This window comes from Aulonocara stuartgranti (assembly GCF_965226115.1).
Source record: "Aulonocara stuartgranti genome assembly, chromosome: 3".
NCBI classification, from domain to species: Eukaryota; Metazoa; Chordata; class Actinopteri; order Cichliformes; family Cichlidae; genus Aulonocara; species Aulonocara stuartgranti.
In genome coordinates, this window is record NC_138941.1 from 37,503,246 (window position 1) to 37,529,792 (window position 26,547).

At 47.1% G+C, this 26,547-nt stretch overlaps 1 protein-coding gene across 6 annotated transcripts; it reads right to left on the minus strand.

The window, feature by feature from the left end:
* Positions 1 to 943: 943 nt before the first annotated feature.
* Positions 944 to 26,286, minus strand: zbtb4 (zinc finger and BTB domain containing 4). 6 transcript variants are annotated; one of them, XM_082527477.1, is made up of 3 exons: positions 26,185 to 26,286; positions 25,954 to 26,055; positions 944 to 9,614 (listed from the first exon to the last, which is right to left on the minus strand). In XM_082527477.1, exon 3 carries the CDS (start codon positions 9,596 to 9,598, stop codon positions 4,109 to 4,111), a length of 5,490 nt encoding a protein of 1,829 aa, XP_082383603.1. In that variant the 5' UTR covers positions 9,599 to 9,614; positions 25,954 to 26,055; positions 26,185 to 26,286; the 3' UTR covers positions 944 to 4,108. The 6 variants fall into 6 exon arrangements, with proteins under 6 accessions (XP_082383603.1, XP_082383600.1, XP_082383605.1 ...); XM_082527474.1 differs by having other exon boundaries at positions 26,165 to 26,202; XM_082527479.1 differs by lacking the exon at positions 25,954 to 26,055 and having other exon boundaries at positions 26,185 to 26,251.
* Between the last annotated feature and the right edge of the window lie 261 nt (positions 26,287 to 26,547).

Genomic DNA, 26,547 nt, shown 5'->3' on the forward strand with positions numbered 1-26,547 from the left:
AAACTGTTATAGATCATTACAAAAAAGTGGAGTGCTTTAAGTTGAAATTGAGCAGTGCAGACTTATAACAGTCCTTCGCCTCAATATCTGTTATCACAGTGCTGCTTTTTATTGGTATTTTTATGGTTGTGCGCTTAGTTTTCCTCTTAGAACGTCAGGGGCCAGCTCTAGATGATCCACGGGCCCGTTTTGGACCTCGGGCCATATTTTATCCACATGTGACCTAGTTTGGTTTGCTGCGAGTTGTTCAGCTGTTTCAGATATTTTCTTTCCAAGTGAACCACGTCGGCCAGCCGTATCCAGAGATCGTGCTTGTGACAGTGTGACAGGATGCAAATATTACAATGGATCAGCTGAGCTGTCATGTTAGCTGGCTCATGCAGTCAAAGCTCCTGATGAAACTGCTCATAACAAGATTTTTGAGTATTCACTTCATGATTCGTGCCCACATATTTCTCCTCCTACTCAGAAATAGCTGAATGAATTTCTACTTTTCCTTCTTCGCTTTTCCGATGCATCTTTTTCTTTGTTTGTTTTGTTTTTTTGTTTTTTGGCACTCTCAGCACAGTAAAGCGAGAGCCATCTGGTTCCATTATATTGAATAGAAGAAGGCAGACGTCTCAGCTTACAGCTGATATCTCCCAAACTGGGCAATTCGCACCAAAACAATCTTGGAGGATAAAAATCAGCACAGGCCAGAAGAAAAATCCATACATTCTGAGTTTTTGGAGGGGAGAGATGACATGCGTCTTTAAAACAAAGCTTTTTTCCCCCCGATCTGCTAAATATTAAACGCACATTTCACAAACAATGCAAAAGCAGACATCTGCTGACTTTAAACACATGGTTCGTATTAAGGGCGCTTGATCAACTTGTACAGATTGGACACATCATCAACATGAACAAGAACAACCACAAAACACACGCAGCACCAAGCTAGAGCTGATTTCGCTGGGTCATCAGGTTAATACTTTATTTTGTTTGATTGCAGCAAAGAGAAAGAAAGGGAGACGGAAACGGGGTGGGGTTGGGGTGGAGGAGAAGTAGAATGTCGGAGAGAGGAAACTACAGACTTTGGGAGAGCTGTGGCTACAAGCCTTTGTATCAAATCTAAAGACAAAGTCATCAGGCAACATTAAAACATCTTTTAAAAATAACAATAACATATTCTGTGGGCTCTATATGGCACAGTATTACCCTAGACATGTACACGATACCAAAACAGTTTAGCCACACTCCTACATCTATGAACAGCTTCGTAGCAAACAAAGCCAAGAACTCTATCTCCAAATCATCATTTCTCAAGGAAAAAAAAATGCTAATTCAAATTTCTTATGCCATAACAAGGCACCTTTAACAGTTGAAATCTGGCAGATCCACATCTTACTATAATTATTTAAATATCAAAGCAGAGGCACATTCATTGAAACTAAAACATACAGTAAATAGTTGTTTTGTTTAGTTTGATTTTTTAAACCTCCAGATTCCAGTCCAGTCACTACAATACGTCGATTTGCATGCTTTTGGTCTGTATGATAACCATGAGAGCAAACTATGGCATAAGAAACTATGGTCCAAAAACACCCCCGCGAAACACAAACATGTCCGTCTACAGGAATGGCTTGAGATAGTGTATTGGAGACAGAAAGGCTTTTTATTTTACACTGAAACTAACCCACAGAAAAGAAAAACAAAACAGGTGGCCCATATACTGCCAAGGGATATGCTGCTTAGGCAGATTTATTTTGGTTTTCTTATTCACGTCACGCAGCCGCTCGCTCTCGTACACAACACGTACCCCAAACATACAAAAAAACAAATAAAAAAAAAACATCTAAAAATAAAAAGGCTTGTAACCACACCCAAGGGGGACGCCTGTGCACCCCTGCAGTCGGTCACACAGTGTTTTCAACACTCCCACCTGGACCAAAAAGGTGCCCGAGTACCATCACACACCGAAACGTCGTCACTCAGAACAACAACACCAGTAACAAAAACAAAAGAAGGTGCAGCGAGCGAGTGTATGCTCGAGGGGGAGAGGGGCGGGGAGGGGGCGGGATTAAAATAGCGCCTACAAAGTGACCGTGAGAAGTAAAAAAAAAAGAAAAGTGGCGACTAATTTTTGTGGAATTCTTCCAAATAATACATCAAAAACATAACAGATATGGATGATTTAGAGACCAGAAAAAATATATATAAAAGGAAACAAAACAGAAGCTGTGCGCACAATGCCAGATTTGCCGAGGATATAAACGGTTAGGAAGCGAGTGTTGCTCATGCTTTGTGGATACAGAACCAAAGTTTACTGACATGTTCCTAGGACTACTGTATATATGCATACCAGACGTTATACGGTTCTTTTAACAGGTTATTTGTGTCAAAACAGAAAACAAAACAGGAACTTGGAAAAAACAAAAAAACAAAAAACAAAAAAACAACTCTACCATTAATGTAGCTGTACTTCATTAACCTCATGACTAAATTTACATTCATATTTTGAAGTTTTTACCCTCCCCTCTTTTCCGCCGAAGCCACTTTCCCCACCTGGTAGGGCTAAACAACATAAACAACAACATCTTTTCAACGGAACAAACATATAGAGAGATAACATTACACTTAACAAAAAGGCCCCACCGCGAGGGCGTCTGGAGAGTGTCGGCCACCGCTTTTTGGCCTTTTCCTACCTCTCGCTAATAACACAAGGCAGGAAGGGAATAGTTCAGACTTTTTTTTTCTTTTTCCAATCTCCTCACAGTTATGGAGCAGGACAACATTTTTCGTCCGCAGCGTCATTTCTACGGAGCACTTCTGTTCAGAGTCCAGCAGTTTTGTGCCCATATATTTCTCTTTCCTCTTCAGAAACAACTCAATACCCTGAATTCATTTCTCTTTCTCCCCCCTCATTCTTTGCTCTCTTCTTCCTGGCTTAGAAAATGGAGCCTTTTCCTCTTCCAGTCAAAGAGGGGAAAAAGCTACTCAACATGAAGGCTGACCTTTCTTTTTTTTTTTTTTTAGTAGTATTTTCAGTTTTTTTTTTCTTTTTAAGTTTTTAAGTGAAGGAAATGAGATGAAAAAACAGAAGTGCAATGGTCTACCAGCCTTTAATTCTTACCCAGTGGCCAGCTACATTTCCAAAGCAGCTACAAGTGTCCCTTTTAAGTGACCACTACTTTTCTTGTTTGTGCACATAAGGTATAAACTATGGTGAATGCTATACAGATCCTACAGTGTCATCTGGCCCTCGGAGTCGCCAGGTTCGCTGACAGACCTCAGAAGCTCAGCTGATCTGTCATTGTCATAGACTCGCGTCCAGCCACAGCTTCGACTTCTTAATGATTTGGATATGAAGAATCGCTTCTAAATGCACTTCTACACATTGACCTACGGTAGCTTTTCCGACTAGAGTAGGAATGCTGTGTGCGTCTCAAACGGAATGATCTTATTCCCACACACCCAAACTCACACACTTTCGCACATATGCAGTTAATGCTCAACCCCTGCATGCACACATCCCTACCTGCTGTACATGTTCATGTAAAAGCTCACATATATACCTCTCGTGGACACTTTTACACCAGCGGGACACGCCTGCTGTTCTCACTCGCTCACTCGTACAAACGCACGCAAAAGGTTTGAGTCGTTTAATGCTTCACCACCTCCAGCCGTGTTGAATAAGGACTCCTCTGCCTCATCCTTGCCCACACAAGCCTTCCCTGAAGAGCCTTTATCCTCGTTATGCGGTGACTATAAAGGGAAGTAGACTGAACTAATTTTTTTTCTTTTTTTCACAAAACACACACCCTGTTAGCAGTTCTTAATTCTTATATTATAGATAATATAATGAGTCAAAGAGGAAGATTAATCGAGCTCTAGATCTATAACACGCTACAGCTGGGCGGGAGAGATGCGGAGAGAGGCGAGCAGGAGTAAAGGCAGGAGAGTTTCTTTGCTTCTTCTCCTCCCTTCACACTTTTGCTTCCTAACTCTGATCTCTGCTGGATTAAAGAGAGGCAGGGGTGCCGTGCCAGTGTATGCACTCCTCCCGCTCCCAGCCTGAACACATGAGGCTGTCCCCTTTGAATTATATTCCTTTTAATGCGTGGCTGTCCTAGGGTTTGCTGCTGCTGTTGTCCCTTTGCTTTTTGCTGCTGCTGCTGCTGCCGCTGTAGAGGCTTGGGTTTGCCACGAGGGGATGGGGGGCCGCCCCCATGTAAGGCCCGGCAGTTGCTGCGTAGTTGAAGATGGCAGGGAGGAAGGGCAGAGGCTCCACTTTGTCTCCCCCCGGTGCCATCATATTCAGAGCCACGGGCAGCGCTGCCAAGTTGTAGGGATAGGCCAGGAACTGGGGCCCATACAGCAGCTGGTAGGGGTCCGGATAGAATGGCAGCTTGGCCAGGTCCCCGCCATTAGGGACCATCACTTTTCCCAAGGGGCCAAAGGGAAGCGTTCCAGGCGGGTAGGAGGACATGAGCAGGTTTTCCTCCTGCTTCTTACCAGAGCGGTAGCTGTCCGGCACAATGAGGGGTAGTGGATAATCCTGGGAGGGGTAACCCACTGGGGTGGTGTTACCTTGCTGGGAATCTCTAGAAGAAACGGTATCCTGGTGCTCCGGTTCAGGTGGCTGTGGGGCTCGGGGGAGAAGCAGAGCGTGGGCAGAGGGGCGGTCGCCGGCACCAGCTGCTCCAGTGGGCAGCGTAAGCCTGTCAAGTCCTTGTGAACTGGAGTGAACCTGGTGGTTGGTTTGAGCTATCAGTCCAATGGTCGAAGGTGACCGGCAGGGGGATTTGGGAGTGTGCCTGTGTGATGAGGGTCCATTCATAGTGGTTTGAGTGGGGATATGTTGGGGAGATGGGACAGGGCTCAAGGGCTCCTCTTTGGGGACCAAAAGTGTGATCTGGTCCTCTGGGATGTGAGCAGCTCTACTGACTTGGTGGACCCTCTCTAGTTCTTTTTCTCTCTCCCTCACAATTTCTTTCTCCCTCTCCCGCTCTCTCTGTCTCTCCAGCTCCCTCTGTTTCTCCCTTTGCCTCTCTATCTCCCTCTCGCGAGCTAGTATTGAGGACATGGTCAGGTCTTGTGCTTCATTGGGAGAGGGACTGCGGGACAGGGACTGGACTCTGAGATCTTGCACCAGAGGCGGCTCCTCGTAGCCGGCGTGTAGAAATAAACTGCTCCCACCCTGTCTCTCTCTGTCCATAATGACCCCATCCCGTTTCATGAATCCCCCCTCGGAGCTGGAACATGTTGTCATGGAAACAGGAGGAGCAGCAGTGGTTATTCTGGTCTGTGATGTCATGGGCACATTTGGGGAGGTGTTGGCAGATGCCACAGCGTGCACAGGGCTGGGTATTCTGTGGATCTGACTATCTAGGTGCTTTTTGCTGGGAGTGCGGTAGTCAAGACATTCAGATCCGTTCATGACGAGCACGGTCTGGAGGGTGGAGGGCGTGGCAGATGTTAATTTGTGGTTGGTGGGTGTAAGGTTTACTGGGGCGTCTAACAGAGGGTCTGCAGCTTTTGGTGGCTCTCTCTCTGGAGCTGGAAGTGTGGGCTCTGTTAGTTCAGGTTTGTCACTGGTTTCTGACACCTGATGATCTGTGAGCTCACAGAGGTGCTCCTCAGGCTGCTGCGACGCCAAGCACTCGCCACTGCTGGGCGGCTCTGGCGTCGAATAGCTGATGACTGAAACAGAGAGAGCACTGGGAAGCTCTGCTTTTTCATTCTCTCTGCTAAGAATGTCAGCAACTGTCTCTGCTGTTTTTGGCTCTGTGTCTTTATCTTCTCTTTCTCTCTCTGGAGAACTGCTGAGCTCGTGGCGTCGGATGTGTCGATTCAGAGCTGAGGATGTCTTGCACACCTTGTGACACTGTGGGCACGTGTGTCGTGATAAGGCCCTTCTACTTAGACGAGTTGGACTAGAGTGACTCCCTCCCAGGCCACCCTGTCCCCCCTTATCTTCATCATATTTTGAAATCTCTGGCACAGGTTTGACCCCTTCTACTTGTTCGTGAGCAGCTTTGAGAGGTGCACAGGGGGCTTCAGTAGGTTTGGGATGCTGGGCTCTCTGGTGGTCTTCCAGCTTATCCCTCGAGGGGAAAGTGGCTCGACAGAAAAGGCAAACAAACTCCAGCAGGTGGCTCAGCTCATGTTTGTCTCGTTTTCTGGGGCTCGAGAACCAGCGGCCGCACGTACCACACTCAGCTGCGTTCCCGTTAGTCCACGGCCGCCTTTTTATTCCTGTAGGAGCCACTGAGGTAGACTGAGGAGGTTTTGGAGAGTGCACAGGAGAGGTGGAAACCTCATGGCGGGTTTCCTTAACCTCTTCTTCAGCCTCTTTATTTTTATCTTTCTTTTCCCCCTCTCCCTTGTCTCTGTTAGCTTTTGGCAGTTTTTTAGCCTCCTCAGTTGTTGCATCCTCTTCTTCATCTTGTGATTTCTCTGTTTCTTTATTTGAAAGGTTCTTAAGCCTCTCTGCCCTCCTCTTCAGCCGGATGGAGCGCTTGTACTTTAGCTTCCTCTGCCAGCTCTTTACCCTCTGTAGATGTGCTTGGGCCTTTCTCTTGGGCTTATAGGAGTAGTAAGGTCGCCATAAATTGTCCTCTGTGTCATGGTCGCTCTCGAGCTCGCGCACCTCCTGACGAAAGTAGTACTCCCTCACTTCACTGGGGGATTTGGGGCTCTTTTTCCTGACCACTTCTTCTTCTTCCTCCTCCTCCTCAGAGTCTCCACCTTCCTTATTGCCCTCTGCTTCCATGCTGGCTCTGCTTTGGAGGCGGTGTCTGTGGTGGTGGTGGTGGGAGTGAGAGTGGCGTGGTTCCTTGGCGTCCCGCACAGATGATGTTTCACTGCGTTTGGTTTTGGGGGGAGAAAGGCTCTTATCTCTCCTGAGGTCTGTCTCAGATATACTGCGCTTCACTATGGCCTCCTCACCAATACGTACAGTAATCTGACACAGTGGCCCTGCCTCTTTGACCTGTGACCCTACAGATGCTGACAGCTGCTTTGAGTTAGAGATATCACTCTTGCTGTGGGACTTGCGTGATTTGTGAAATAATCTGCCTGTCTCTCTGTCCTGCCTGCCTCTCGAGCCCTCCTCTGCCGTATCTGAACTGTCTCTTGACCTCTTTCTGTGATTATCTATGCTGTCCCTTTGCTTTTTGATGGGCCGAGACGGGCCCTTGACTACAGTCTGACTGTCACTGTTTTCGGGGGATGGGCTGTTCACTGGGCTTTTCTCGCTTCCAGACGTGACCTGATTGCTATGCACAATGACAGAGGATGACACAGCTGTCCCGTGAACTATGACGGAGGGCTTTGTATGGCCATATGTTATCACAGAAGGCATGCTCGTCTCTGTGCCTCTACCACTCTTGAGACTTTTGGTTTTACTGCTGTTGGACATTTTGAAGCTGCCACTACCTCTCCCCTGCTCTGACTCAATGTCTTCACTCTCATGTTTTCTAACCTGGGACATATCTACCTGGGGGAGGGGTGTTAGTGCAGAGAGGTCCCTGTGCTCAGCAGTCACAGAGACAGGGAATCCATCAGGGAATCCATCAGGGAAGGCATCTGGGTCAGGCTTTAGACTCTGAGGGTGGGCCCCACTGATTAGGCTTTGCAGGTCCCCGGGGCCCAGAGCACAGCCCAGGCCTGGCAGGGAGAGGGGAGGTGTTTCGGTTGGTGGCAGGAGCAGGCCGTTATGCAAACTGTCACTGTAAGTCTTGTAGGGTCTCTTCTGGGAGCGCATGGGAAGAAGACGGTACAGTTTGAGGGCGTTAGCTTTCTGCTTATAACCCCCGTTAGCTGTCTTCTCACTGGAGATGAGGCTGGGATTAATCCCATGGATGGTCTTCTGATGGGTTTTGAGATTGTAGTACGTGGCGAAGGCATCCCAGCAGAAGATGCACTGGTAGCGGCGCTCTCCTGTGTGCCACACCTCATGCTTTGTGCGGTACTCGGCCAGGGCAAAGACCTTGTCGCAGAAATGGCACGGATATTTGCGGCGCCAGGAGTGCACATTAGAGTGACGCTTCAGGCTGGAGAGGGTCATGTAGGAGCGCTCGCACACAGAGCAGAAGTAGATGACATTGCCGTCTACCACCTTCACAAAATGGTTCTCATCACCCGCCAGCACCTCTGTGCCTGCTGCATCATCACCTTGGATACGCGCCAGGAGGCTTCGTGCTTTCTTCCCTGGCCGTGCCTTGCTGATGTCTGTCTCTCCCACAATCATTCCCCCCTCCACTCTCACCTCGCCCTCCTCCAGCGGCTCCTCCTTTGGCTGTATAGTGAGAGAAGGAGGGCGAAGGCTATTAGAGGGCAGGCCTGGCACCCTGCAGGAGGCCTCGTGGGATTGCAGTCTCTTGCTGTGGATAAAGACCTTGCCACAGTAACGGCAGCAAAGGGCGCGGCTGCCACGATGCAGCCGCATGTGGACCGTGAGGGAGGAGGCTGAGCTAAACAGCCGATGGCACACGCCACAAATCAGTTCGGGCTTCAGGCTGTCAGTAGGGGAGTAGGAGGATGAGTGTGGGGGTGCGGTGAGGCCCTCGGAGGGAGGAGGAGGTGGTGGTGGTAAAGGGGGAGGGAGATGGAGGGTGGGTGGGTGAAGACTTGGTCCGTGAGGGCTCCCAGCTTTCCCAGATGGCCTTCCTGTTATTTTCTCTCGTCTCTCTGCATCCCCGCCTCTCTGATAGGCTGATGTGCCCAGACTGAAGAGGATCTGAGCAGTCTGTGAGGGGGAGGCTGTACCGTTGGCCGCCCTGTGCCTTTCATCCCATCCATCTCTAGCATAACATCCCCCAAAAGGCCCGGTGGAGGATCTTGGTGGCGACCTGTGAAACTGAGTCTCTGAACTGAGCTTGGAGCACTTTAGAGGAGGTGGCGATTTGATGTCCTTTCTGATGAGTGCATGAACAGTCATGGGAGATGAGGAGGAGGAGGGCGAAGAGGACGGAGAGCTGTCGTGTCTTGGGGGTTTAAAAGGTCTGTGCTTTACGTCCATGGTGGCATCCAGTTTCCACAGCGACCCCTTGTCTGAGCTTTTGGACGACGGTCGCCGTCGGTGGGGGGAAGGGGAAGATGAGGAGGAGGAGCCATGACAGTGGTTTGGTGATGTCAGAGAGGTCGGAAGGGGGGCTGCACTGAGCGGGAAGCTTAGGGTGATTTTTGCATTTTTAGGTCCATCACCCATATCCTCTAACCTGTCCTCCATTGTGGTCTCTCCCCGGCCTCCGAGCCTTTTACCCTTCATCTCCAAGCGCTCAGCTTCCCCTTCCTCCCCCTCCTCTTCTTTTTCTTCTTCAGACTGGGAAGTCACACCAGGACGGTGTACTGGTTTGTGTAGTCCTTTGACCTTGTTTGAGCCGTACAAACTGACAGGCGGATGCAAGGAGGAAGCTCGAGCTGGGTGAAGGGTGTTTCGAACCACTGGCAGCGGCGGCGGGGAAGACAAAGGGGACAGTCGCTGACTTTGGTGTGAGGTGGGGTCCTTAGCTGCAGTCCGTGCGGGTTTGCAGAGGGAAGCCGGGCGTTGTTCACTCAGACGTGACGGAATATGGCCCACACGGAGGGGGTCCCACACCTCACCGGACACCATGACCACCCCCCGAAATCTGAAAGAAAAAAAATCAGAAAGAAGGTATTAGCATTATAAGCATACCATGGTATATGTACAAAACATACATAAGGTAGAAAATGGACATTACACCCAAAACTTTTGCAGACGCAATCATGACAAACGGTGGAGAAGACTAAATGCCCAGCTATGCTGAACTCCCGACTGCTCAGGCAGGAATGGTGAGTGCAGGGAGGGAGAGGGCAGAGGGGGAAGGAATGAATCTGCGGCAGTGCTGGTTTAGATTTCAGCGTGCCACAGCCAAGCTTTCAGAAACGCATTCCAGCGATCCATCTCTCTCTCTAGGCTGTGACACAACATTCCCTATGCCTAATTGGAAGGCGTTCAGATTTAATCAAGATTCCCGCGGAATAAATTGCTGACTTAGATTCGTGGCCCCAACACGCATAAAAATAGTCCCGCTCTCTCTTTATATGTGAGCAAGAGCCTTGTTAGCCATTCCTGGCAGTGGCTAGTATTTGCCAGGCATGACTCTAACCATTTATTTGTGAAGGCGGGGATGGGGGGGGAGGGAGATTGCATGCATGTGCACAGAGAAGGGGTGTTTTTCTGCCCTCTGCATCCGGTACAATCTCGGCTAAGCCGGAGAAGATGAGCGACAGGCTATCCTCATTTCCATCCTAATTCGCCTGCTACGGTGGCGGTTGCAGTGCCACTGCAAAAATGTCCCATAAATGAGAAAGCAGCAGAATCGCGTACCGGCAGTCAGCTCGCTGTTATCACTTATTTATTGCGGGTTCATTTGTTTAGGTCTGCAGATTTTGGGGGGGGGCAGAGACGGGATTGGGCCGTAATGATGTGAGGAGGAGAAAAATCCTCAGTCATGCTTTTCTGCCTTCGTTTCGAGCAGCAAAGCAGCCAGGAAGGCAGGCCGCTGTAAAATTCCACAGGCAGCCCTGAACAGGCAGAAACTAGGTCAGCACTGTTATTGCAGAGGAAAGAGGAGGGAGAGACAGAGAAGGAGAAAAGAGGGTGAGGATGAGGGAGAGTGAAAGGGTGACAGAAAAAAAGGGAGACAGAAAGAGTGTGTGGGTTAGTGAAAAAGGGGGGGGGGGGGGGTTAATATAGGAACAGTCAGACACACGGCACCGTCAGATAAACAGGAGCCCAGGCTAATGCTACCACACACACACGCAGAGCACATACGTGCACTCTGCATACACTCTCACCCACAGACAAGACAGGCCGGCATAAACAAAGCAGTTCAACATGGAAGGGCCTGCTTGTAAATGATATTCAAAACCAAAGGGTGAATCTGAGTGCACAGCGGCCTAACACTGAGGATGCAGCTGGAGTGACATGTAGCCAACGGAAGGAAAACAGAAGTGTCTTTTAATCACATACTGGGTGCAAGCAGCGGCACATGCTCTTTGTTATGCAAGGGACAATAAAGCGGTTCATGCCGGCTTTCAGATCTAAATCAGAGCAAGGGTGCACGAATCAGTGCTCAGTACTGAAACGGGCCTCCGCTGTCGCTCACATTTGCTGAGCGATAGATGTTGTGCAGGAAATCCCTTATGGCAAGCGCCAGGCTGCTACAAGTGGGCGGACGCGCTGAGAGACAGCGCCAAGGCTAAAAATTTCATCCCCTCATCTGATTCTTGCGTCGCGGACAGGAAAATGCGTACGACGCCCCCTCGCTCTTTCTCTTCATCTCCCTATGACGCACGGAGCCACTGTGCAAGCAGAGCCTGCACAACACGCAGCCTGACTGTGACAGGCTGCCTTTTAAAAGTCCCAACTTTATCTCCACACACACACACACACACACAGATGAGTGGACAAACACCTCGACACTCGGCGCACAGACAAATGTGACCATGAGAGTCCCCAGGCAAAAATCAAAATAAACAGCAACCCTGTTCCCACACCTCTCTGCAACAGGATGTTCTGCACAAATAAACACGTCGCCCGGCCTGTGAAGCGTTCGTCTATTTATGCTCGTGGCACTACAAAAACCGCGCATCGAGAGCAGGTGCTCAGCCGGTGCGGGCCAAATTACGGAGCGGGCTCACGTAAACACGACGCGCATTATAGCAAACGCGTCGGCTTTCATGTAAAGACAGAGACGCTGGGCTGACAGGCAGAGGGATCAAAGGCAGACTTTGAGCATGATTCAGTTTGTTTTCCACATCAAATGACAAATCTGAAGAGAAAGTAAACATCAGCGGTTTTGATTAGGAGGATTTTATTCTTTAAAACCTTAAAAATAGCACAAAGTTGAAGATCGGTGCATTTAAAGTGACAATAAAGTTCCTCGTTTTGATTATAATTACAAATTAAACGTTGACTGCACATTGTAACGGCATGGCCAACACGTATGACCAACGCATGACACCATTAGGGGGATACAGATGGGGGCCCAATCGGGTCTGGCATTCACTGCGCAACCCCTGTATGCCACCGAGCAGGAAATCTTCAGGGAAAATTAAGGCTCGTTTTTTGTTTTTCACTACTGCTATCAGTCGCTTTCCCCAGGTAACTGAAATGAGGGACACTGGAAGAAATAGAGCCACAGTGGAAACTGTGATTGGCAAATAAGAGGGAGGAGACAGTAGCGCGAAGAGGAAGCATGACACGCAGCATGAGTAAAGCAAGGAGAAACCTCAGACAGAGGAATTCACTTGATGGAGGTGAGAGGGTTTTACGGGAAACGCTGATCCGTAAGTAACAAAGCCTACCTGACCGTACTCCTCTCATTAACCTTTAAACTCCTTAACTTTAGGAAATTAAAAGTGCTATCCAGCACAACAAATAACTTGGACCTGCTTGGACTCCACGTTTGACTTATTGACTTTGGGGTCTTTTTTCTCTTGGCAGGAGAAAAATGTGGAGAACTTTAACTTTTCCCTTATAATTGTATGATTTGCAACGGACAATCAGTCACCGGGAACATCGCCGCTAAACTGGCCTTGTATAACAGAAGGCAGGACGGCAGAGGAGTTTGGCTGGTGCACCAGCTCGAGGCCTTGAACCAGACGTTGAGCAATCTGTTTATTCCGCACTGAAACTGGTACTCATGCTGATAGACAAATAACTGGTGGGATTCAGTTACCATGTTTTTTTTTTTAACCATCTTACAGAAACACTCTCAAAAATCAAACCACCAGTGTTGAGATTTTTTTTTTAATCTTCAAAGGGAAAACGACATAAAAAGGAAACCCTTTACAGCTCTTTCACAACAATACTTCTTATAATTGAATATTAAAAGGTCTGATTAAAGCAAATTAGATTTAATGCTGCTTTAGCGCCTCTTAATGTGGCACAATCAATATAGTGCAAACAGCTAACACTTGCACCTATGGCTCCTTTAAATTTTGAACTAATAGTGCTTAAATGATTAACTTCACCTCTGGGTATTCACTCTTTGCCATTCACCCTCCCAAATTAGGCCTTGATTAAAACTTCTTTTTATTTCCACAGTTTAGGCCATCATATTTACACAACTGCAACACAACAACAGGATATCTTCGATAACTTGCACGCCTGGGAAAAAAAAAATAGAAGCAGCTTGACGATCAAACAGGCCGTGACGGACCGAGTTTAGTTTGAGTTTACTCTGACCCTGAATGCAGCGGATGAGTTTGATGCGTTTCTTATAAAATAGGAAACTGTAACCAGCGGCAGTAACCTGACAGTAACTACAGGTCACAGCTGAACCAGGAAGTCTGTGTGTGTGTGACTTATGTTTTTCCTTCTTTGCAATCCTTTTTCAGGATATCCCTTTATTTGTGGCGTGATAATAACATTGCACTCAGCAATTAGGCTGCTGACTGCAATGTTATTATTACTGAAAGTAATCATGGTATCAGTGCTCGTGCGTGTATTTGTGTGTGTGTGATAGGTTAAGAGGAGTGCCTGCGAGGGTGAATGTGGGGGGCCTGTGTGTTCCAGCCGGCGAGCCAGCGGCGAGGAGCATGTGGGAAGACGAAGGTGTAGCTGGGCGCCCTCCCCTGTGGAAGGTCAGCCAGAGGGGCCCAGGCATCGAAGCAGCAGTAGGTCTGCAAAGATGAGTGTTTGTGTGTGTGCATAATGTTGTGAGTGTGGGTGGGTTGGTGGGGTGGGGGGCATCGTTAGCAAGAACAGCTACTGAACTCCCGACAACCCCCCGGCCAAGAGGGCGTGGTGGAGCCAGCCAGATGGGATAGAGCAGGAGGGAGGAGGTAAGGGGAAGTTGGCATGGTTCGGGGAGTGGTTATGGTGGTGTGAGTGGGGGCGTGGGGGGGGCTGGAGGGGAGACTTCAAACACATCCATCCCGTGTTCACATTTTACGGTTTCCTCGTCTTTCATATCCCCCCCTCGTGCAATCCCTCAGTGTGACTGACTGCGTGCCCCCACCCTGTGTGTAAACTGTCGTATCATGGTGTTTTCGAATGCCACTGCACGCACCGGCAAACCTGCCCGTGTCTAAAACGCACCACTCTCCACGCTCTGTTAGCTCCCAGCCCAGCACGTAATTCCCATAATTCTGCTTGCTGCAACAGAATCATGGGAGGCATTAGGAAGCAGCGAGACCCAAAAAAACATGAAGAAGGGAAAAAAAAAACCCCAGCTCTGGAGAGCGGCGGCAATGCATCGGTGACCTTTGTTGAGGTAATTCCCCCCACCCCCAAATCATTTTCAATTTCATGCGCAGTCCCTGCTGAAGGCGTGAAAACCTCATTTAAGTTCTTAACATGCGAGTATTAGCAAAGCGGTTTGTCACCATGAACAGCAAGTACACCCATGGCAGGGTGAGCAGCAAAGCGCTGCACCAGCTTCCTGAGCTTGTCCACATCCTTTTAAGTTTGCAGCATGTGAGAAAAAAAACAAAAACATTTATGTAAACACAGCTAACCAAGTCAAAGACGGTAACGCTTTTCATCTCAGCACTTTAATGTCCAGCGCAGAAAAACGCCTCAAAGGCACTTAATTCATCTAATGTGTGACTCAGCCACATTTAAAATAGCAAACCGCCGCTATCAACATCATCATCTTCTTTTATTTCTTTTTTTTTTCAACACAACAGAGCTGCAGAGGAACTAAACTTCCTATTGTCTGACCTATGACCTCTCACCCCGTGGCAGTATGGGTCATATTTTCCACATGCCGAGCTCGGGGACCTGTCTCGGCATCCAGGAGGGGAACGAGGAATGTTGGGAGTAGCTGGCAGCAGATGCTCTGTTGTTTTGGAAAAAAAAAAAGAAAAAAGTAAGGCTTATGCTGGGCTGGGGACATCAATATGCCCTCTACCGCTCTATGTGAGGCAACCTCCAGCACAACACCAGGCTGGTAAAATGGAGGACAAACTGGGCGGCCCAAAAAAACGAAATAAGAGACAGAACCTGTTGATGGGACCGGAGATGTTTACCATCGCCTACATCCGACATTTAAACTCACCAGAACACTTCCTCTAATGTTGTTGGCGAGTTCACATGCAGGAGGTGGGGGACCGGCCCACCATGTTTAAGAGACCCCCTCAAAACAAACCTTGCATCGCGTGTTTGACGCCTTTTCCCGACCGGTGCGGGCTGACCGCCACCGCTCGCTCCCTCTCCCCTCGAGTCCCTGACCTGCAGTGACTCGCCGAGACGCGAGATAAATTAAAAGTTTCATCACAATCTCAGAACGAGTCATCGCTCTTGAAAAAGAACTGCGTGGTGCGCCAGCGACAGAGGATGAGGGAGACGAGGGACGAGGCCTGTTACTGGCACACGCACACGCACAGATCCAGCGCGCACACACACACACATACACACACATATAAATACCCTACCATAAACACACACTGCATAAGCGCACACACCCACCACAGGACTCACGCCCCAGCACGCGCACAGTAAAATAAAAACCTTTTCCTCCTTCTTCACGCGCGGAGCAATCACCGCCACAGCAGCAGAGTGAAGCGGAAAAACAAGCAGGAAAACAACAGATTTCAGCCTCTCTTCCTCTTATTCTCTCTGTCTGTCTCTCAGCAAGGCAAGCATACAAGAGAACGTACCTCGGAAAACCTCCTGCTGCATCTCTGCTGCGATGTGTTCTTTCCCCTCACACTCCCTCTCTCTCTCTCTCTCTCCCCCTTTGGTCTGTGTATGCGCACGTCGGAGTGTGTGCGAGAGAGGGAGAGAGAGAGAGAGAGAGTGAGCGGAGGGAGAGGCGGCGCACACACGCATGCACACACATACAGGCAGCAGTGTGTGAAGACAGAGGGCAGGAGCGATTCTCACACTCGAACTTGCTTGCTCTCACTCGCTCACTCCCCCCTTTTCTTGCTCTCTCTCCTGTCTCACTCCAGTTTTTTTTGCCTCTGACACACGATTCTTAGTGTTTTTGCTCTTTTCTTCTTCTTCTCCGGCAAGTGAATCCCTCTGCACCCCCTCAACTGACCCACCACCACTTCCACCCCAACCTCACTGAATCCAATCTTCCTTTTATTTGGAAGTGTTGTCCTCCCCCCCCCTTTCCCTCTCTAACACACATGCACAGACACACACGCATACACACACACACTACTTTATATACACAAAGCCCAGTGATAGGGAGAGGGAGGGAGAGAGGCAGAGGGAGACAGAGTGGGAGAGCAAGCAAGCAAGAGGACGCCATTTAAGCAGTTTGTTACGAGCACTGCAAGTCCCCAAAATGGCTGAAAACAAACAGGAACCACGCCAACTCAAAAAACCTGGGCACCAGGACAGACAGACGGAGGGACAGTGAGAGGAGAACGAGGGAGAGAGACAGCGAGAAAGTGAGACCGACGGGGAGAGAGAGAGAGACAGAGAGAGCACAAGGCTGGTGGTAGTCAAATGGCGGATGGGAGCACTCTGTGAAACAAGTGAAGTTCAGTGGGGGAAAACTCAGACATTATAAAGGGTGTTGTGTGTGTGTGTGTGTGTGTGTGTGTGTGTGGGGGGGGGGGTACTCCGACCATTCAGCACGCCACTTCGATGAAGTTTTGGGATTCGGAAGAGACACTTTGAAAAAAGAACAGCTAAAATTGATTCAGCAGGTGCCGGAACGTCCCCAACTTTAAGCAAAGCTCAAAACAACCCCCCAGAAACAAAAATGCCAAACCCTACATTTCCCATGATGCAACTTAAACTCATGCTCTCCCTGCCTGGCAGATGCCCATGTCTTTCATGCTTCGTGACCTCACTTGCTAACCATGAAGGGTGTTCAGATTTAAAATAGCATGTGTGAAAACAATGCAACAGGCTGCGTAGGTGGAGGCGTGTTCCTCCAAGTACCAAAACAATTCACCGCCAACCAGGAAGGCCGGTCAGACCGACGAGTGCAAGGGCCAAGCGCGCTTTACAGTGGTGTCATAAAGAATTTTACAACTTTGGAAAGACGGCACAGCCACAATAATTCAGTCCTGCGTCCTGACGTTTGCAAAGTAAACAGCTGTTGCTGGAAGGAAGTGATGGCACCACCATTCATCGGTGAGAGTATGGAGAGCTGCATGGATGGATGCAAAGCTCAGTGACAGGGATAAGGTGGGAGGAAAGGCCGATCAACCAAACAAAGTCTTTCTAGCAGCAAGTCTTGGTGCTCTGCGTACATCTTTGGAGCCCCAACTGAGGACCTACTTGGGCAGTTATTTGAAGCTCCAGTCTAACTTTAATTTCAACAGATGTGTAGAAACAGAACTCAGATTTTTGACTACATCTCATTAGTCCAGAGAACCAACATGAGGGGAGCTGGAGCTTATCCCAGTGGTCATAGGACAAGAGACAGGGTACACCTAGGACAAGTTCCCAGTCTGCTGTAGGGCCAACCATTCTCAATTTTAAATCCACCAATTAACCTAAACCCACTAACTGCGTGTCTTTGGACTGGGAGGAAGCCAGAGTGTCTGGAGAGAACAAACTCCACACAAAAAAGGCCCGGCCAGATGGTGGAGTTGAACCCAGGACCTTCTACTGTGAGGCAACAGTGCTAACCACTGCACTGCCAACACCCTTTTCTGTCACACTGAGTAGCAACAAAACTGTTGCGAACCTCTACTGTCCACGTGCAACCCTGCAACGACAAAGACATCTTCCATCTTTGCTGTTTGGGGACTCGTGCAGAGCTCCCTTTAGGGCTATTTGTGTGCCGTTGTCGCTCACTATGCCTAAATACTTCTTTTCCATCATAGGCTAATGTATTGGTCTAGTTTATATTTTAAGATTTGAGGGACAAGGAAACTTCACATTTTATGAAACTGGATCAAATCTTTTCTGGTATAAAACCAGAGTGCTGTCCCAGAGTAGCGGCCAGTGCACGAAATTTTTCAGACTCGTCTTTAAATGAGAACGTGGCCAAAGGCTGAGAGAGCGCCACAAACCCCGGGGCAGGGACACCATTCCATTGTCCGTGCCCTCAGCTAAAACGGTTCAAGTGCTACCGTCGATGGCGCTGCTCCTGTCAATTAAGGGCTTTTAGGTCAGCTGGGGTATCTGGGGGATACTCTGAAATCTACTGGGCACAACTCTCAGTTTTGTTTGGCAGCACAACTTTAATCAAGGTCTGCAGCTGCATCTGAGCACTGATTCGTGCATAGCCATGCAAAATGCCTCACAACAGAAACTGCCTTCGCCCTCGCTGCTCTCGGCCTTGCGTGTCGCGGTCGGTAGAAATTCCTCCGACAGCCATGAGCCACTCTGCGGCCTCAGATCAGGAGGTATTCTCTCAGCTGGAACAAGAAGGAAGAAAAATGCGAGCTGGGGTGGAAGAATGTTCTGCTACTGTTATGCTACAGCACCATCATACTTCCCACTGTCCTTTTGAGTGGAGAGACCCCCCGCCCACCCCCCTCCGGTACCCACCAACTGAACCTTGACGCCAACAACCCACCCTCCTCCTCCTACTCTTCCCCTGCCCTTTCCCTCTTTCATCAGTCTCTCTCACCCTCATTGTACGCTGCCACACTTGTCTCCATGGGAACCGCTCTGGGATTGGGTGTTGTTCTTGTGACCTCTCGAGCTCTTGGAGTTGAGTGAACTTTTTTTTTTTTTCCTGCACCCTCCATCCTCACTCGTGCACGTTTTTAAAGCAAAGTGTGTGTATGTGAGAGAGAACTGGAAAGTGAAAAATTATGTCTGTCATGAAAATGAGCTCATGCATGCGTGATGCGGAGACAATGTGTGTGAGAGTGAGTGTGTGTTACAGGAGTGCAGCCACTCGGTCCACGCATGTGCACCTGCATTGTCCCGTGGCTGCAGCCGGCCACCAACTCTACATTCAGAGGCACCCCGTTGTCCGTCAATCCCTATTCATGGCTGTTAGGCCAGACGTGATCATATCTTTTCATGCTGTGCTACCAAGCGACACGCACATCTGAATACACAGAGATAGAGAAACTTAGAAAGCCATGTCGGTGGAAAATTTAAACCATTAACTCACCAAGTCTTTCAATATTTAACCAAAGGAAGAAGAAAACAAAAAAGTGTTTATCTGAGTCGCGGCGTCAGTCTTGGATTTCGTCTCGGGCGCACACGGGATGTTGAAGCTCAAATAGATTTCTTTAGAAAATTAAAAGGAATTAATTCTACATGTACGGTCGGACTGAACTAAAATGTTTTTGTTGTTTTCACTCAGCACTATACCAGCTGTGCAATCAAAAGGACCCTACGCAGTCTGGCTGAATTATGGAGGAAACCTTTTGGTAGGTGCGTCCTTGTTTGTTTTTCAGGGTCTGTCAGCTTGTGCATGAGTCTGACTTTTTTCTTTAAATGAAGACAACTGAGAGCTCGAGTCTATCTCTTAAAGACGTGCTGAACGAGGCTTGTTGTTCCAGTATAAACACTTGAGTGAGCCTAGGATCTTGTATCTGAGAAGAAAGGGAAAGGTCGTCATCTCTGTCAGATCCACGATATGCAGAGTCACACCTGCAGTCAGTTTGAGTTTTAGTGCACCTGAACTCTAAACGTGCTTGCTTACTGCTTACCAGACTTGTCAAGCATCAGATCCTTAGTTCTTGGTGTTTATTCGGTCAGTTGTTTGTAGTTGAATAAAAAAAAAAAAAGAGTTATGAGATAGGAATCAGTCACTCTCTTTGCTTGTTTCCTCTTAACATTCACTTTGTGTTTCTGCTAACCCGGACACTGGTGTGCATATAACCCGAGGCCCGTTCATGGGTTAGAAAACATCCTCAGTGATCTCAGAGAAGGGATGACTAACCTGCTCTCCAGCTGACTTGGACTCTGATCAAAGTGGGAAGTCAAACAACGTTACAGGAGTTCAAATGTCAGTGCCTTCTTAAAGAGGAAGCAGCAGCTTTAAGAGGACGACGCAGCAAGTTTCTGCGTTTCTCAGGAAAGCAGTGAAAGCGCAGCATATACATTTTCTGCAAGCGTGCGGGCTAATAATGAGCTTTACATGTGTTTACATCTGTACACGATTGGGTGTTTAATCCTTCAGTTTTATCTCACAGAGAGAGGGGCGGTGCTGTGAGTAATTTGATGAAACCTCGGTAGACGTAGGGAGAGAGATGAGCGTGCTGCAGCCTGTCCTCTGCAAACACGTCTCTGCTGTTTACAAAAAAACAAAATCAGTGCAGGAAGCCGGTAATATGGAACAGAAAATCCACGCAACAAACGGCTCCCACATGATGAAGTTAACAGCAGAAACCACCATTTAACTGGTTTAACAGCTCTTCCACAGACTACTCAGACCTACAGATAAACACCATCATAAAGCCCAGTTTACAACACACAGTCAAAAAGAAAGTACACCCTCTTTAAAGTCTAAGGTTTTATATATTAGGACATAATAAAATTCACTTGCTCCCTATTAGTCTTAAAACTAGGAAAAGATTATATATCATGTCATTAATTTCTTAACAAAAGCAAAAGTGCAATAGGTGAATAACTAAGTACACCTTTGCTGCTTCCACAGGAAATAAAAGGGAAAGTAACCGCCAGGAGCTGCTGATCTACTACACTTGATTAACCAATCGTCAACAAATATGAGCACCTTTTTACAAGCAGAAGTTTTTACAGTGTGGTGGTAATACAATACCAATGAGGAAATGAGGAAAAATCTTAGAGAAGCAATTGCTGTTGTCCATTAATATGGGAAGGGTTATAAGGCCATTTCAGAACAATCTGAAGTCCATCACTCTCCGGTAAGAAAGATTATTCACAAGTGAAAGATACTGAAGACGTCTGCCAATCTTCCCAGGAGTCGACATCCCAGCAAATTCACCCCAAGGTCAGACTGTGCAAAGCTCAGAGACGCTACCAAAAAAAGCTTACGTTTGCAGAACTGCATTTAAACCAGTGGTTCCCAAACTTTCTTTGCTGGGCCCCCCTTTGTTTTACAAGAAAATCTTTGTGCCCCCCTGGCACAAACGCATCCTCCAACCACACACGCCCATATTTTGCATATAAACTCCATTGCAGTTTATTTCACACCTCAAACCTTTAGTAAACATTAAAAAAAATGAAAGTAAACTGCAATAAATTAGAGGTTACAATAAAATAAACTACCAACACTTTTAAATAACAGAAAAACAAACCATCTTTATGGTGTAATTATTATACGTGTAGTTTTTTGTTACTGTGTAAGAATACTCAATATTGCTATCAATACATTTTTCACAAAATGCCTCTCTGTGCAAACATAAACAACTGTGGGATACTGTTTGTCCGGGATTTGGACAGCCCAGCGGGTGCTCCCGATGCAGGGGAAACAAATTCTGATCGGGATACCTACCTTGGCGCCACCGTTGTGCAGGTAAAGCCAAAGGCAAAATATGCTTCATCATTTTTTCTAGTCTTTGGTTTGGAAGCATATGTGGCGATACTTCATCTTCTGCTTTGTATTTGTGTGGGAGCCCTGCCAAAAACCTGTCCATTATGCTATCAGTGTCCAAGCATTCGTTTTTTTATTCATACTGCGCCCCCCCTGCAATGGCTCTGTGCCCCCCTAAGGGGCGCGCCCCCACTTTAGGAACCACTGATTTAAACAAACCTTTTGTAACAATGTCCTTTGGACAGACAAGACCAGCGTGAATCAGTTTAGCTAATGTTGGCTTTAACAGGCTATTGCACTGGGAAAGCTTTTTCACATGACTGTAATTCTACAGCTATAATTAGACAAACCTATTTTTTCCTGCTTTATCTTAAAATATTCCCCTGACGTGTCACTGAGTAGGGAAAAAAGGCATCTAATGAAATGCTGTATGAGTTACACATTTTTCAACCAACCTGTAAGAATGTAAACATAACTGTGCCAGCAGCCTCTCGAAAACTCGTAAAACCACAGGGTTGGAAGACAGAAGAAACTTTGAATAATCAGGTCAGAAGTGCCACAACACAACATTTATTCTACGTCTATACAGAGGCTACGACTGGATGCTTCAAGGTTAAAAGGGTACAACCACAGAACCGTGCATAGCATAAAGGTGAAACTGCTTTTGTATCATCACAAAGGTCGAGCTATGACAGACTAGGATCGAAATCTGAAAGTATTGTTTTCAAACTCCTGTCTTCGTTTTGTTTCTTCAAGAATTATTGGGTAATTTCACACTTTTACTTGAACTTCTCACAGCTGTCAGACCTATTAAACCAACTGCAGGTAGGCACAAAACAGCGGAAATATTTTAGTTGCTAACACAACAACAATGATCACGAAATAATTTTCATGTAATCGGATTAAAAATGGAAGATGGAAGACATATTCCCCCTTTTTTCTTGAGCTGAGAATGCTTAAAACTTCTGAAGTCTCGGCAGAGGAGTTAGCAGGTTCAACTCTACACCATGCTCACAGCCAGAAATACACACACGACAAAGAGCCTGTCCTCAGCAGATGTCCACAACCTGCACGCTGCTAAGCTCAGAGGATGTCCCACAGGCACGATGAAAGCACAGGAAAGGTTTCATCGAGCTACGCTGACAAGTTATGTTCGACAGTTATAGTGCATTGCTGGACTTGCCTGATATAACTCAATAGGCGGATCCATCGGAGTATCAAATGACAGAAACGAGCCTTTATCCACCCAAAGTCTAACAGGCCTGTTCTAGGTCCCTGAAGCAGGCACACCGAGCTATAACGAGCATGTTTGTGTGACTCAGCAGCGAGACTGCTGAGTCACACAAACTCTCCCCGGGCACACGGGAGATAAAATGTCGAAAACTGGAATTACATGGGCGCAGGCCGCGCAAGAGAGTTAAGGCTGGCATCTAATTTACAATTTGATATGCAATAAACCGCTGGCAAAATATGGTTGTGTAACACGGGGGAAAAGAGCAGAAAAAGAAGAGGAGGAGAGGAAGCAAGGATGTTGCTAAAGGAGACTAGAAAGGATAGTTGGAAAATCATCTGGGAGGGGTGCTTGATATGGTGTGGAAGAGAGAGGGAGGGAGGTGGACGGCTGGTTTTTCCACTGCCAGAAAGAGAGAGGGAGAGAGAGGGGACGGCTAAATCAAATTAATTAGCTCCTTCATCTCCAGGCAGCTACTCAGGCATGCTGTACTGGCAAAGAGAGGCAGTTGGAAGGGGTGGGGGGCATTAGGCAGAAGAAAACGGGAGAAAGCGAGATAGGACATGGTGGAGGGGGTGAAAAGCCTGCTGTGTATGTGCGCCATTCAGGAGGAGCAGGAGAGGGGAGGGGTGCATAATTCTCTGATAAGCAGGAGGGTTGTTTTGCTGGAGCTGCTGCTCAGCCGTGAGGAGGAGGAGGAGGAGGAGGAGGAGGAAGTAGCTGCATGTTGGCTGACGCCGTGTGCTGCTGCGCTTCATGGCGATGGTACTTCCTGTTTCTAGACAGGCTGTATTTTGAGGGCACTGTAAACAACCCCGCTTTCATCCACGCCTCTTTAAATAGCACGCAGGCACTTCAATCAGAGCCTCCCGGAAAGACGGGAAGCCGTCTTGGAAAGACAAAAGAGATAGATACAGGGATTTCTTTTTTTTTTGAGTTAGGAAAATATGAGGTAAACGTATCCTGTAAGCAAAAATAAAATGTAGAAAGGGTGGAAAAAAGAAACCCAACTGTTGAGCTGACATTAAGAATTAAAGGGAAAGAGGGAAAGAAAGGGAAAAAAAAAGAAAATGAGGCAGATGGTCTGGTCAGTGGCATTCAGCCAGGGGAAACACAACAGCAGCACAGGAGAGAAACTTAACACAAAAAAATGGATAAGAGGGGACACCGCAGACAACATGTGGCCATCTCTGAGACTATGAGCGAGGCAGACGAAGCCAATGACGCAAGAAAGCGAAGATGAAAACTTAAGACATAGAGAAATATGTTCAAGTTGTTCAGTTAGTTGGCAGACAGCTCTTTGAGGGGGACCGAAAGCAATCATGCGACCGTATGAAAAGGTAAATAGGCCAAGCTGATTGAGAATGAAAGGCGTACAAAAAGAAGCCCCCCAAAAGCTTAACAATGAGTGAAAAGGACAGTGCCAGGGGTCAAAACCCTGGAAGAAGCGAGCAATGGACAGCTCGTTGCAGCAGCGTCGCCCAGACGAGACTTGGCTGCTCTGAGAACCCGAGATTAGCGCTAAGCTGATTGCAACGCGAGGTGGGATCAGGAGCAATTAATTTAGCACCCAGATCATTCCAGGAAAAGGCTGAAAGAGCCTTAACAAAACACAGATCTCCCGCAAAAACTCCTCCGAGTCAAATACTAGCTGACTTAACATTCCTGCTTGTGTCTGCAAATGAGCTGCCTGAAAGGAATCCTGGGTAAAAAAGACGGCAGATGAGGGACCTGGAAGGCTTGAAAGAGTGTTTGGATGATAAAAGGAAGGATGAAAGAAAAGATGAAGACGCTTGGCAGAGGCTGACATCAGCCAAAACAAACAGTCAAAGAACAGGACATTCTGTAGCGGGCAGAAATGGGCTGGCCTGTTCAGATGGGCTCTCGGAGCACGCCTCTGAACGTGCGTCAACCATTTTTTATTAACATCCTGGTCCCTAATGTAAGAGAACGAAAGGTTTTCTTTTTCTTTGTTCCAATAATCGCACGAACCTGACATTAAATACTGAGTCTTGCCTGTTTGATCCTGGTGCTCAGCGTGATGACCCCTGCACACTGGGATTTGTAGTTTTTCCAACAACCGCCCATTTTCTCAAACTTTACTGAGGCACACAAATTCTCCATTTCATGTTCAGCAGTTTTATCCAGAGAGCAGCAACACAGCCTCCAGGACATGCTGCCTTTCACTTTGTCAAGAAACAGTGATCTTGTGCTGTGCAGTGACTCACTGGCTGATGTCATTCAATAACAATACAATTTTTCTACAGGGATGGAGGCGAACGTTATAGTTTAAGCTCACTGTAAATCTGACTGAAAAAATTAAGTCTCTGCTTTGTTTTTTTGCTATACTGTGCTATAACCCCACCACAAACTCACTGACCCCTAACAACACACATGCGCTCTCGACAGACAAGAGCTCCCCCTGGATACACCAATCTTCAGTCCTTACAGGAACAAACAGACGCTCTCCTATACCGACAGCAGCCAAATCAAACAACCATTCCCCTCTAACCGAAGCGAGACTTTGCTCCTGGTTTTAACAGACGTTTCAACAACCAGGCCACCGTCACCAACTGGCCTTCTCTAAAACATCAAACTTAAGTCAACCATGGCTACTGAAGGAAACATCCAGCTGCCAAAACCACCAGCATTCACAGAGTCCGGATTTTCTTCCAATCTATTTTCTAAAGTGAAACTGCGCGGCAAACATGACTGAGAAACATAAACTGAAGCAACCTTAAAAGTATGAGAAGCTAAGCCACATTGAGCAGCGGACAGTACCGCAGTCTGTCAGACTTCTAAAGCTGAATTCACTACATGTAATGATTAATCATTATCATTAAATATAAATATTTTCCAACTTCAGTTTGAAAGAAGTTCACATTATATGCAATCACATGCCTCATTAGAGTAAAGGTACTATTATTAACATTTAAAATGCATTACTAGTAAACGTATGCATTCAAATTTTCATTCATAGTCTCTGTCCTTCTTTTAAAGTATTATAGTGTATATTTCTATATATACTTACAACTGCTTGTCAGCATAATCTCATAGCTGTAATTACCCATTTAGAAATTTGATATTACCTATTACATTTACAAGGTGTATGTAAAACTAAAAAGTACTCAATAACAGCAAAAAAAGTGAATCATATACATAAAGTTACAGTAATTGCACAACTTTAGTGTGTTTTTACATTGAAATCTTCTTTAAATAATCCAGTCAAGGGCCGTACACACCAGGCCTACAGGACGTTCCTACTCCTGAACCAGTCTGATCTATACACATTTGATTCTTTCATGCTTAGGAAAGCAGAGGTGACTGCTTTTGATACTATGCTGACACTATGGGGCTATATGCACTAACCTCCTCGGAACAGCAGAGGGAGCACTTTTGACAGTCTTCTGGGAGCCGGTTCCGCATTGAAAATGTGGTTGTGCAATGCCTTTGCAAAGCTGATCATTCTCACTACAAGCCAGAGGAGGGAGCCAACTGGTCAACAATGAATCCTTTGTATAGTCATGGTATAGCATGGCACATGGTGAACAAAGTGATCTACTGTCACATTCCTATGTACATTTCAAAACGTGTCATCACCATCACTCGGAGCATGTTTTGACTCCATGTGGATACAGCAGATCTGACCTTGCTTCTGAGCTTCAGTGATGCTCTCCTCTGATGGATCTGCCAAAAAACAGAACAGATGATGGCAAACAGGCATGTTCACAGTGCTGGTATTTGGTCCCATTCAGCAACATGCATGTGGTATTTTTTTTTAACAAGAAAATGTGGGATGTAAAAATAAAACTTAACAGTCCATACTGTTGTTTCAAAAATGTTTCTTTATTTAGAAAAAAAGGAAAATGGGCAGGAGAACCTGATACAATGCTTCAACAGCATTACATGCAGTAAAAACACTACACCAGATTTAGATTATGCAACCACACAAGGATTTAAACA